General features: G+C 39.8%; 1 protein-coding gene across 7 annotated transcripts in view; it reads left to right on the top strand.

The window, feature by feature from the left end:
• The window catches only part of TENM1 (teneurin transmembrane protein 1), a 618409-nt gene that overhangs the window by 600124 nt on the left and 5269 nt on the right, over nt 1-13016 (top strand). For all 7 annotated transcript variants that reach the window (XM_010594654.3, XM_003414757.3, XM_003414758.4 and 4 more), the window contains 2 exons: nt 4907-5203; nt 11843-12230. In XM_010594654.3, the coding sequence (XP_010592956.1) occupies nt 4907-5203; nt 11843-12230 (685 nt within the window). The remainder of the gene's footprint in view (nt 1-4906; nt 5204-11842; nt 12231-13016) is intronic.

The following is a 13016-nucleotide window of genomic DNA, read 5'->3' as shown; positions in this document are numbered from 1 at the left end:
CATTAATGATATTGTTCAATAATTTTCACATTCTGTTGGGTCACCTTTCTTTGGAATGAGCATGAATATGGATCTCTTCCAGTTGGTTGGCCATGTAGCTGTCTTCAAAATTTCTTGGCATGAACAAGTGAGCGCTTCCGGCATTGCATCCATTTGTTGAAATACCTCAATTGGTATTCTGTCAATTCCTGGAGCCTCGTTTTTTACCAATGCCTTATGTGCAGCTTGGACATCTTCCTTCAGTACCATCGGTTCTCGATCATATGTTACCTCCTGAAATGGTTGAACGTGGACCAATTCTTTTTGACTCTGTATATTCCTTCCATCTTCTTTTGATGCTTTCTGTATCATTCAATATTTTGCCCATCAAACGCAGTAAATCCAGTGCCATCAAGTTGATTCCAACTCATAGTGACCCTATAGGACAGAGTAGAACTGCCACATAGAGTTCCCAAGGAGCGCCTGGAGGATTCAAACTGCCGACCCTTTGGTTAGCAGCCGTGGTGCTTAACCACTACGCCACCAGGGCTTCCATTTTGCTCATATAATCCTTCAATACTGCAAGTCAAGAGTTAAATTTTTTTTTTTTCAGTTCTTTCAGCTTGAGAAATGCTGAGCGTGTTCTTTCCTTTTGGTTTTCTAACTCCAGGTCTTTGCACATGTCATTATAATACCTTAGTTTGTCTTCTGAGCCGCCCTTTGAAATCTTCTGTTTGGCTCTTTTACTTCATCGTCTCTTCTGTTTGCTTTAGTTACTCTGTGTTCAAGAACAAGTTTCAGAGTCTCTTCTGACATCCATTTTGATCTTTTCTTTCTTTCCCCTGTCTTTTTAATGAGCTTTTGCTTTCTTCATGTGTGATGTCTTTTGTCCTTGATGTCATTCCACAAGTCATCTGGTCTTTGGTCATTAGTGTCCAGTGCTTCAAATCTGTTCTTGAGATGGTCTCTAAATTCAAGTAGGATATATTCAAGGTTGTACTTTGGCTCTCGTGAACTTGTTTTAATTTTCTTCAGCTTTAACTTGAACTTGCATGTGAGCAATTATATCACAGCAACATGCAAGCCACCATAGTATGAAAAACTGACAGATGAGTGATGGATAGATGACATATACGGGGCCAATAAATGTTTAAAAAGGGTTCACTTGGACTGGTAATCAAATAAATGCAAATTTGAACTACAGTAACATATCATTTTCTCATTCTCATATTTGCCGAAGTTTACTAAGAATGATAATACACAATGCTAGTAAGGATGGAATGAGATGGGCACTCTCCCATTACCAGTTAATGGGAGTATAAGTTTATATAACTTTTGTGTGCTATAAAGTAATCTCTCAAGTTGCATCAGGAGTTTTTAATATGTTCTTATCATTTGACCCAGTAATTCCAGCTATACGATTCTGTATTAAGGAAATATTTATTTATATGAATGCTTAGCAAAATATGAGATTTGAAAGAAAAATGGAAATCAAAAACTCTAACTTCAATAACTGGGGAATGGGTAATGGATGTTTTTCATGTAATAGATATCATGCAACCATTAAAAGACATATTTTAAGAGTATGTAATAAAATAAAGAATGCTCAAGATAAAACATTAGCTGAAAAAGTAGTGCTCAAAGCTTTAACCACAACCCCAGTTGTATTTTTTAAGTGCGTGGACCTAACCAGCCGCTGTTGAATTGATTCCTACTCATGGTGACCCCACATGTGTCAAGTTGAACTGCGCTCCATCGGGCTTTCAATGGCTTGCTTTTGTTGGGTTTTTCGGAAGTAGATCACCAGGCCCTTCTTTTGAGGTGCCTCTGGGTAGACTCGAACTGCTAACCTTTCAATTGGTTGCCAAGCATGATAACCATTTGTACTACCCAGTAGTCCTGCCTGGGCATAGACTAAGCAACAAAGTAAGAAAGAATGGAATGAAATGCAGCAAAATGTTAATAGTGATTCTCATCGGAGGGTGGGATTAGAAGCCATTATTTTCTTTGTATACTTCTAAATTTTCCGACTTTTCTGCAATAAAAAATATACCACTTTTATAACCAAAGGAAAAAGATTATTTTTAAGAGCAAAGCATGCAAGATTATGGAGCAAGAGAAGACCAGAGTCTGATGTGACAATGTTGCTTTTGCTGTCGTCCTGACCACTAAGCTATAAACTCTTTCTAAACCAGGATTTTTAACATGGACTCCTGGTGACCCCTAGAGATTTCATGTTTGAGTTTCAGGGGTGCTCAGAGTCCCCCTGATATTTATCAAAAATATTCATGTGTATGCTGATGTGCATCTTTCTGGGGACGCACTGCATGGATTTTAGATATTTAAAGGGATTCTTGGTAACAAACGTTAAAAACCAATATAACGTTTAGTTGAACAGCTAGTGAACCTGTTCATTCCGAGTATGGTTAATGTAGTCAAGTTCTAATGTTGATCCCCTCCCCACCACCTCATTAGCCAGATATTTAACATGCTGTTTGGGATCATATTAATAATTCTTACAGATATCAATGTAGCACACCAAGCTACAATCACCTTAGAATCTGACACATTGTATCTGAGTCAAAGGCCTAAATAAAATGAGAAAAATAATTATCTATATTGTACAAATTATAATTATTAATATTGTTTTACAATTTACCAAGTAACTGACTATGTGATGGCATTTAATCCTTAACATAACTCTGTGGCATAAAGTGGTAATATCACTCCCATTTCACAGATAAGGAAACTAAGGCTTAGATAGAAGAAATGACTGGTCCATGGACAAACATTTAACTAAATGTCTCCTGACTCCCAGCCCACTGCTATTTAAACTTCTCAAGGTCTCTCCTTTTTCATTCTTGAATTTATCCCTGCCAGATATGTTCTGCCTCCCTCCACCCAAATCAAAAGTTCTCTCCTTGGGATCCAATAGGTGGATCTTGATCAAAAGGAGGAAAAATGTGGAACAGAACTTCAAATTCTTATGGAAGCCAGACTTACTTACATTTAGACTGGTGGAAACCCCAAATTTATTGACCAGAAATAATCTTTAAACCTTGAACTGAAACTATCCCATGAAGTCATCTTTAAACAACAATTTAGCTCAACTAATAAGGAATGTTGGTCTTGAGCATTGTGCCCTTCTAAAGAATTATCTACGTGAGATCAAATTGACAACAGTAACTCTAAAGCACAGATGAGAACTTTTAGGAACAGAGTCTAAGTTAATGGTGGTAAAACAATATGGGTAGAGATAATAAGAATGGTAACATAATGTGAAGTATGTAACCAATGTCATTGAACTGTACATGTTGAAATTATTTAGTGAGTGTGTTTTGTTGTGAATATTTTCACCAAAAAAAAAAATTCTCTCATTGGAAGCTCTGTGAAGGTTACACAGCAATTCTAAACAACTTTTGCAACTTCTTGTGAGTCTGGAACTTTTCAAAATAAAAAGTTATGATAAAACAAAACCAGAAAATCCACTAAAATTTTAAGAAATGTAAACTTCTCCCCTTGGCCTTCCATCAGTTCCTTCCCTTTTCCATAGAGCCTTCATCAGTGTACCTTCTAGCGGGGATCAAACCCCTTAGTAATGAAGTCAAAAACAACTTTTTCCTGGAGCACAAAATAACCATTTGAGTATTGAATTGCCTAAGTAACCTGTAGTTTCGTTACTGGTGGGTCTACCAAATATTGATACTACTAACTGAAAAGTGGATAAAATCGGATCAGTTGGCCAATTGCTTTGAAAACTCAGTAAAATTTGTTTTCTTGCTGATTTGTAAACTTTTTAACTAAGTCATTTAGTTATTTGGTTATCTTGTTTGGACTTTAGGACAACTGGTAGGTTTTGAGGGGCACAGAGGTGATCTTGGCATGCAGTAGCAGAAGCCTAGAACCAGAACCAAGCCAAACTACTAATTGTTTCTAAACATGGAATCCCAATTTAACTCCATGCTTTCACATCATTTAGTGCCACCCTTGCAAATGCTGGGGGACCTACTAACACCTACTATGTTTACCTACTGGCCTCCATGAAGATTTTGCTGGAGGGGGTTCCATAACTAGGGGACAACCTGAGTTCACCTGTGATAGATATGGAGTCATAAAACTCTAAGCCCAGAAGAACAAGGAAGCCAAAGAAGGGGGGGGGGGACTCTCTGCGTAAATTAGAGAGGGCTCGATGTATTCCCTTTTTTCTGATTTCTAATCACATAAATAAGTCATCATTCTATGTTCTGGCCACTTCACTAATAAAAAGGGAGAAGGAAAACCCACTGCTTAGAAGGCATTGGGCTCACATAAGATAAGATCACATAATTATTGAAAGGAGTCCCTGGGCAGTACAAACGGTTAGCACACTCAGCTGCTGTCCAAAAGGTTGGTGGTTTGAGTGCACCCAAAGGTGCCTCAGAAGAAAGGCCTGGCAGTCCAATTCTGAAAAATCATCCACTGAAAAACCCTATGGGGCACAGCCCTACTCTGACACACATGTGGTCACCATGAGTCAGAATTGATGCAACTGGTGTGGTGTGGTGTGGCGTGGCGTGGCATGGCGTGGCGTGGCGTGGCATGGCGTGGCGTGTGTGGCGTGGCGTGGCGTGGCGTGGTGTGGTGTGGTATAATTACTGAAAATCGTGGCAGTGCACTTTAGGTTTGAGTTAGGAAAAAAAAATCAACTACCATATATTGAGAATCTGGAGTCTGCCAGGTACTGTACCAAGAATTAAGACATAGCGCCAACCTTCTAGGAGCTCACAGTCTAGTGTGGGAAGAAAGATAAGTGTCATCTCTTGAGCATGAACCCATGCGGATTCAGAGGTAAAAGACATCCCATTGTTGGAGAATCAGGAAAGACTTAGTGATTATGAGGGGAACCAAGGCAGTGCTTAAAATGTATCTTGTATCTCTTTTTCCCTAGGCCCATAACAGAAACCTACTCTCCATAGATTTTGATCATATAACTCGCACAGGAAAGATCTATGATGACCATCGGAAATTCACCCTTCGAATTCTTTACGACCAGACAGGGCGGCCCATTCTGTGGTCTCCCGTAAGCAGATATAACGAAGTGAACATCACATATTCACCTTCAGGTTTGGTGACATTTATTCAAAGAGGAACATGGAATGAAAAAATGGAATATGACCAGAGTGGAAAAATAATTTCAAGAACTTGGGCTGATGGGAAAATTTGGAGCTATACCTACTTAGAAAAGGTAACTACATAGGAGGAAAAGAACAAACTGGTTTTGAGTTTTTGAATGAGAATGTTGAAAGTGACCCTCAATTATCCACCTTCCCAAGGACTTGGAGGGGCAAAGTCTGTATTCTGGTTGTTCGGCTCTGTAGAAGAAACCAACAAAAAATGTTGCGCCCTTAAGGGCAAGCTGTTTTTCAGCTGAAAACTTTCCCCAATCCCATACTCTGCCAGGTACTTTTTCAAACTGAAGCGAGGATAATGGCTTAGCTTTCCCCTCATTTGAGCGTATTTGTTCATGCTCTTGAAAAGGTATCTTTATTATTATGAAAGCTCACACTGAGGTAAAATAGCTAGAAAATTATAAAATTGTGTGCTAATGTATTTCGGCTCTGGTAAAGAGACTCTTACCGGGGGGATAAGGAATTCTAATTTTGTTAGGATAGTCAGTGAAATATTAGTGGTATACATTTGAGGACTAATTTTCAAAAGTACTTGGCCTGAGGCAGTGGTGACAGTGGGGCCTCACTGGTAATAGTCTTTTGTGTACAGTGAGTCTCCAGTAGCATATCTAATGGGAGCTCATGGCCTCTATCTGGTAGGAAGAGAAAAGGATTCTAATCCCACCCCAGGAACCATTAATCAAACAGCAGCCCATACGCAGCAGACTGCTTTCTGGCCAAATCAGTACCAGAGGACAACAACAGAAACTGATCTCTCTCTGCCATCTCAATGTCTGATCTCCTAAGATAATGCCTCTGGTTTCCCAAATCTATCTATTCAACTGAATTCATCAGCCCTGATTAATTTATAAAAATGGCAACATTAAAAATGCTTTCCTTTGAGGATTCAAAGGTAATCAGTGCAAGGTAACTTCTAGAAGTTCTTAGAAAAGTCATGGGAGCTCATAGCTCATGTGGCAAAATTTTACTAGTTGTGTTGAATGGTGCCAAGCCTTTGTGATATACCTCCCAAACAAACAAACCAAAAAAAATGGTGTGACAGTGGTTGTATGTCATTATAAAAATATTTTACTATTTCCCGGAGTCAATTGCTGGGGAATTTATGAAGTTACAACTGCCTAGGAGATAAAGTGGAACTCCACTTGGGGGTCAAGGCAAAAGGAGGGAGTTTGCAAATGATGTTAACCTTCAGAGGACATGGTGGTCCTCTGCTGTATCCATTCTGTGTCTTTTTCTGCTTGAGAAATCGGTCAAATCTATAATCTGTACTCTGTACTGGGAAAGTCTGAATCTAATATAACCTAATATGGTAGTTGATATAGTAGTCTTTCCCATTTCTAATTTTGATGACAAGAACGACTGATGAAAGCCTATAACTAATGTCTACAAAGTGCCAAACTTGTTACAACATGAACTAAATCCCAGTGTTTGGTGCTATCTATATACAAGCCGAATGTCTCTTAAGGTATATAATGATGAGCTTTATATGAAGAAAAGATGCCACTGATCATTAGCAGAATATTGGCTCTGAGCTATTTTTTCAGGAATATGGATAGTTTTGCACTGAGCCTTCCACAGGTTGTCCATGTGACTAGTGAAGCAGCCAGCACTCCTTAGGAGACTACGTGGCTTTGAACTCACAGCCCCAACCTCATTAGCACCACAGCCTGACCAATTGAGCTAACTGGCTATAGGCAGCTTAAGATCTAAGTCTCATAAGACTTTCCCTTTAGGTTCTCTGTACAATAATAAAGAGCCTACTGAAAACTTAAATTTCAGCCCTGCATGGAGTTATTTAGCCTCTTCTCTAACCAGAATTAGTAAACCCTGGTGGCACAGTGGTTAAGAGCTATGGCTGCTAACCAAAAGGCTGGCAGTTCAAATCCACCAGGTGCTCCTTGGAAAAATCCTATAGGGCAGTTCTACTCTGTCCTTCAGGGTCTCTATGAGTCGGAATCAACTCAACTGCAATGTTTTTTTTTTTGTCTGACCCCAATTAACCGATTTTATTGTTTCTCTTTTGTAAATTAACTGATTATTTCATCAGACTAACCTGAGGAGTCAAAAGAATCAACGTGAAGCAAACTTCACATGAATTCTGTTTGCTATAGAAACTTAGTTGGCAATAATTCTTTAAGAAAAAAAACCCACCTCTGTTAGACTGTCCATGTCTGCAGTGGACAGAAATGTGGCCAATTGACCCAGAATAGTTAATTTATTGGGAAAAGCCTTAGTGGTTTCCAAAGACTAGTTTACTGACCAGTAGACAAGCCAAATCATTGGTGCCTTTTGGTTGACTTTTGTCCTTTTCTTGATTTCATGTTTAATTTGTTCTCTAAAAGGGTCGCGCACGACTACTTAAGCAAGCCTATTGTGTAAAACTCAAGAACCCACCAAACACATAATTATGGAATGGTTCTTTACAAAAATCATTTATCACAAGATTGATTTTATTAACGTCACCATTACTGGTGATAACTAATTCACCAGATAGATATGATGATTAAATGAAATAATATAAAAAAAAGTTTTTAAAGCACCCAGCACATCTAGTCATTCAATCAAAGCTAGTTTCTTTCCATTTCAATAGTACATTTAAATATTTACATACAGGTAGAGAACTTAAATGCTAGAACTTGCAGCCACTTGAAGATAAATCAAAACAGGGAAAAAGGGAAGGAAAAAGAGAAATAGAAAGGCAAAACAGGAAGGAAATTCAAGCATCTTTGAAATTGTGATTCTAGAGAAAAGGAGAAAGAAGATTGAATTTACCAAAATCCAATACGCATGTAACTTTTCCAGTGATTGTATGAGGTTCTGTCTCCCTGTCTTCCCCCCAGTCCTCTGCTAGCACATTCTTTTCCTGTGACTGGAGGGGAATGGTGACAAAGAGGCTGCCTCGTGTAATATATTTTAAAGAATTCTCTCAACCTTTAAAAAAATGTGTATCTCTTTTTTATAACCCCAAAATACTTCCGGCTTTACCTCTGTAAACTTGCTTGCCAGGACATTACAAAAAATCAACAGCAGATTTTTCGCCTTAACAGCACTCATTTTGTAAAAATTGTTTGATTTCCTCTACAGTAAGTGAAAGTTATGCATATTACTTTCCTGCACAATGGTCTGTAGCCATTAAGAGAAAAATAATTATTTGGGTAATGGCTGTGGTTGCTTAAATGATCTCTTCTCTATTAAAAAAAATCAATTATTGTTTCCTAAATTTTCTCTATGTGGTCATTAATTCTCAATCCTGATTTATTAGACTTCTCTGAGTTAATTATATTTTGAAGACTTGTGGGGCTAAAATTTTGTATTACAGTAAATGTAAAACTTTCCATGTCCTAAAATCATTCTTAAGAACTTCATTTTAAAAATGCATTTAAATATATTTTATAAGCATTTAATAAGATGCTTTAGTCTGACACGTTTGCATGAAATTGCCTCTTTGGGGCTGAAGTTTTCAAAGGCTGCCGAGAAAGAATGCAGGCTTTGGCTAGATCTTCCATGTGGTCCAACACTGCCATCTGGAGGTAATTTGAATGCTTTAACTTTTCAAATTTGTCCTAATGGTCCCATACCTATTCTTGTTCAAATGAGTATACGGTCACAATTGTTCTTTTTGTTCTCTTAACAAAGATCTCTTTTAAGATCTCACGATCAATTTTTTATAAGTAAAAAGTCTCCCACTGTATTCTTTGGACTAATAAGAAACGGCCTTTTATTCTGTGGCAGCACTGTGGACACTGGCTGGACTCATAAACGTTGTTTTTGAACAAACTGATAATGATGCCCACCCAAAGCGGAAGAGCAGCCAAATGAGGGCAAAACAGTATCCTGACAGCACGTCATCCATATTCTTGCCATTGGCAGAAAGCTTTAAAACTGACCAGGCAGCTTGAGAGAAAGCGAGGCATCAGCACCACCTGGGAACGGAGTTCAGGCAGTGGTTTGCTGCAGGCTGGGGGATGAGAACTGAGAATACAAAAACGATATGCTGAAAATGTTTGGCAAAGCTGGTGCAGCGACTGGAAAAAGCATGGCCCAGGCAGGCTGGTGCTAGATAATATGTGGGGTCCATATGGTGATGGTCCCTGGCCCGTGTCACAGGTGACAGATGTCCTTTGTTCGTGGCACATTGACAAGACAATGGAGAAGCGCTGGGAAGTCTGACTCCCCGCCTAGAGATAATGCTGCAAAGGCATTTTTCCCCTATTCCTACATAAAGCCTCTCCACCCCTGCACCCCGCCCCCCGCTACCCCATTCATAGGGAAATTCCCTGACGGGTCTGTTTTCGTTCAGGGAGGAAGTTCTCCCTTTGTGTCCCCATGCCCCTGTAGGATTTCCAAGTCCCCTGTCCTTTGTCATGCAGGGTTTTCAGAGGTCAGAACTGTGGAACTGCAAGCTGCAGCAAGTTGCAGGTTGTCCACAAGTGACGAGTTGACAGGGTTACCCCACAAAACTCTATATCCCCAGGCATAGTGGTTGGTGGAAAAGAAAGAACAAGCAAATAACCACTGACTTTGACTTAATACTGACATGTGATTCAAAATCAATAATTCTCAGAAGGACAGGGGAGGGGGAGATACCGTTTCAAAAAGCGTATTCAATATTAGACTATAATTTCATGTTTAGAAGATTTAAATGTACATTATCCATGTTTATATAATTCACACATAAATATTTATATAATTTTCATTTAGAAAATGAAAGCATACCTATTGTCTTCATACCACAAACTTCAGAAATAAAGCTTGACCAAATCATTTTGCTTGATAATTCTCAAGAGGGAAGGGGTAAAGCACCACTCCCCTCCAGTGTGTTGTCTCAGGATCTCCAAGGGTGAGCGGATTTTATTTTTAACAAGAGGTCAGATTTAAGTGCTAGTCAATTATAAACAGGATTGCGTCCTCCCTAAAACACTGCTCCTTTTATGTTTATATTTAAAGTTAAAATAAGATGAACCAATATTTATGAAACACCTATTAATTACATGCAAGGCATTATACCTCAGCAAATAACTATTTCTGAAATACCGATCAGTTTAGGGGTGAGGTGTTCTATAACCAGAGAATTCTTCACTTTTAATGACATGTCTGCCTCATACAATTAAAACATGAATTGCAAAATCATACAGGCAGGCCCCAGGTTATGAAGGAGATCAGGTCCTAAGTGTGTCTCAGAAAAGGTGCATCCAGTTCTTACTTAGCCTTACCTTAGTACAAGGGAAACCCTGGTGGCGTAGTGGCTAAGTGCTACAGCTGCTAACCAAGAGGCTGGCGGTTCAAATCCACCAGGCACTCCTTGGAAACTCTGTGGGGCAGTTCTCTGTTCTATAGGGTCGCTATGGGTCGGAATCGACTTGACGGCAGTGGGTTTAGGTTTTTTGGTTTAGTACAAGAAAAGGCTCCAAGCCTTTTCAATGATTTAAAAGCCCCACGTGCAGCAAGTGAAGGTGATTGTGAGGAAGACTTTGTGGCTAGTGGGGGTTGATTCAGTCCTTCCAAAGTGAGGGCAAATGTACATAACATTAAAGGGCAAGTACAAGTTGTCTGTAAGTCCGGCATCTGTAACCAAGGACTTACTGTAATAATATTTTATATGCACCTTTTCAGAAATACATCTACTACATGAAGCCAATAACTATCTTTTGGCCACTATGAGTTAATATACCCTGCATCCCTCTCCCCTCCATTTACCTCCCTTCACTCCATCTCTGCACTGAAACAACAGTGACCTTTCTAAAATATAGACTTGATTGTTTCTCTCTACTCTGCAAGCACCCCCTCCCCAAATTGCCTAAAACCCTTAATGGCTCCCTGCTGCCAACATGTTGAAGTCCAAACTCCTTAACATGGCTCAGGAAGCCCAACATGATCTTGACTCTGCCTACCTAATTGGCCTTATTTCTTGCCATTCTTCAATAAATACCCCACCCCCTAAAACACACCAAAATTCGTCTCATCTGAAAAGGCCATGTTCTTTTTCATATGAAGGCCTTCACGATGCTCCACCCTCTGTAAGGAGTTTTGTTGTTGTTAGCTGTCAGACAGTTGTGATCTGTACGGTTTTCTTTGACTGATTTTCGAAAGTAGATCGCCAGGCCTTTGTTCCTAGTCTGTCTTAGTCCAGAAGCCCCGCTGTAACCCGTTCAGCATCATAGCAACATGCAAGCCTCCACTGACGGATGGGTGGTGGCTATGCATGAGGTGCATTGGCTGAGAATCAAACCCAGGTCTCCCACATGGAAGGCAGGAATTCTACCACTGAACCACCAGTGGCCCTACACCCTCCTACTTCCCCACCCCACTCCTTCCCTGTCTTTACCTGACCAGTCCCTAGTCATCTTTTAGGTGTCAAGTCGATGCCACTTTCCCCAGGAAGCCTCCCTTGATTGACCCCTTACCTCTGGGTTAGTTGCTCTTCCACCTCCCATAAGCACCCTGTACTTCTGTCATAACGCATATCACACTGTATTGTAATTGTTTGGTTACTTGACTTTCTCTTCCATGAAACTGGAAATTCCATGAGAACAGACACTATCTTGTGCACTCCTGTATTCACAAGGGTCTACCACAGTGCCTGGCACACAGTAGATGGTGAATAAGTTTGTATTGAATGGACAAAGGTGTATTTTCTCTAATCTCCTCAAATTCAGTGGTACCTATTATGCTGTTTTTCTTTTGTCTCATTTCAGTCTGTGATGCTCCTCTTGCATAGCCAGCGGCGTTACATCTTTGAGTATGACCAATCGGATTGTCTGCTCTCAGTCACCATGCCTAGTATGGTGCGCCACAGCTTACAAACCATGCTTTCAGTGGGTTACTACCGGAACATTTACACCCCACCGGACAGTAGCACTTCTTTCATCCAAGACTATAGTCGAGATGGCCGGCTGCTACAGACCCTGCATCTGGGGACAGGGCGTAGAGTTTTATACAAGTACACCAAACAAGCAAGGCTGTCTGAAATTCTCTATGATACCACTCAGGTCACACTAACTTACGAAGAATCATCTGGAGTGATTAAGACAATACATCTGATGCATGACGGATTCATTTGCACAATCAGATACAGGCAAACAGGTTTGTGGGGAAAAAGTAGTGTAAATAATATACAACATTGCAGAAACCCTGGTGACATAGTGGTTAAGTGCTATGTCTGCTAACCGAAAGGCCGGCAGTTCAAATCCACCAGGCTCTCCTTGGAAACTATGGGGCGGTTCTACTCTGCCCTATAGGGTTGCTAAGATTCGGAATCAACTTGACGACAATGGGTTTGGTTTGGTTTGGGTATATGACAACATCAGTATTTCCTTCTGAAATTTTTGCTGACTGTAGTCTGAGATAAAGGCATTAACCTTAGAGACGTTCAATCCAACAAACTTTCATTTCAGTTATCAAATTATCTTCCTTTTAGTTATCAAATTATCTTGCATTGAAAATTAAAAACATGTATTAGAGGCTACATGAAAGCTGGTTTCTTAAAAACAGGTATCCACCTCCCAGCTCTCAAGAAAATTGAAATCTAAGTACCTAGTTTAACTGTAGTGTCCTACCCACCACCACATCTTCCCAAAGATGCAGGTGCAAGATATGAATCTCACCGAAACTAGCTCAAGCCCTATGTAACCTGTATAAGCCTCAGTTGATGACAAATAGCTTCAAAAGTCAGAACTTTTGAAGGCATTTCATCCTTTGGGTTTATAAAACGCCCAAATCCATTACTTTAAAACTGGACTTTGTCAGAACCTGACCCTCTGACTTTGTAGCTTGGGTTAAATGAAATGAAAGCATTTTTTTTCCAGTGATTATAGTCAGAATGTGTGTTTATAATCTTAGTTTCATCACTCCAGGCTACTGGATGGGTTA

Source organism: Loxodonta africana, chromosome X (genome assembly GCF_030014295.1).
Source record: "Loxodonta africana isolate mLoxAfr1 chromosome X, mLoxAfr1.hap2, whole genome shotgun sequence".
In the NCBI taxonomy this organism is placed as follows: Eukaryota; Metazoa; Chordata; class Mammalia; order Proboscidea; family Elephantidae; genus Loxodonta; species Loxodonta africana.
The sequence above is the reverse complement of the archived record's forward strand: the minus strand, read 5'-3'. Positions and strand labels throughout refer to the sequence as shown.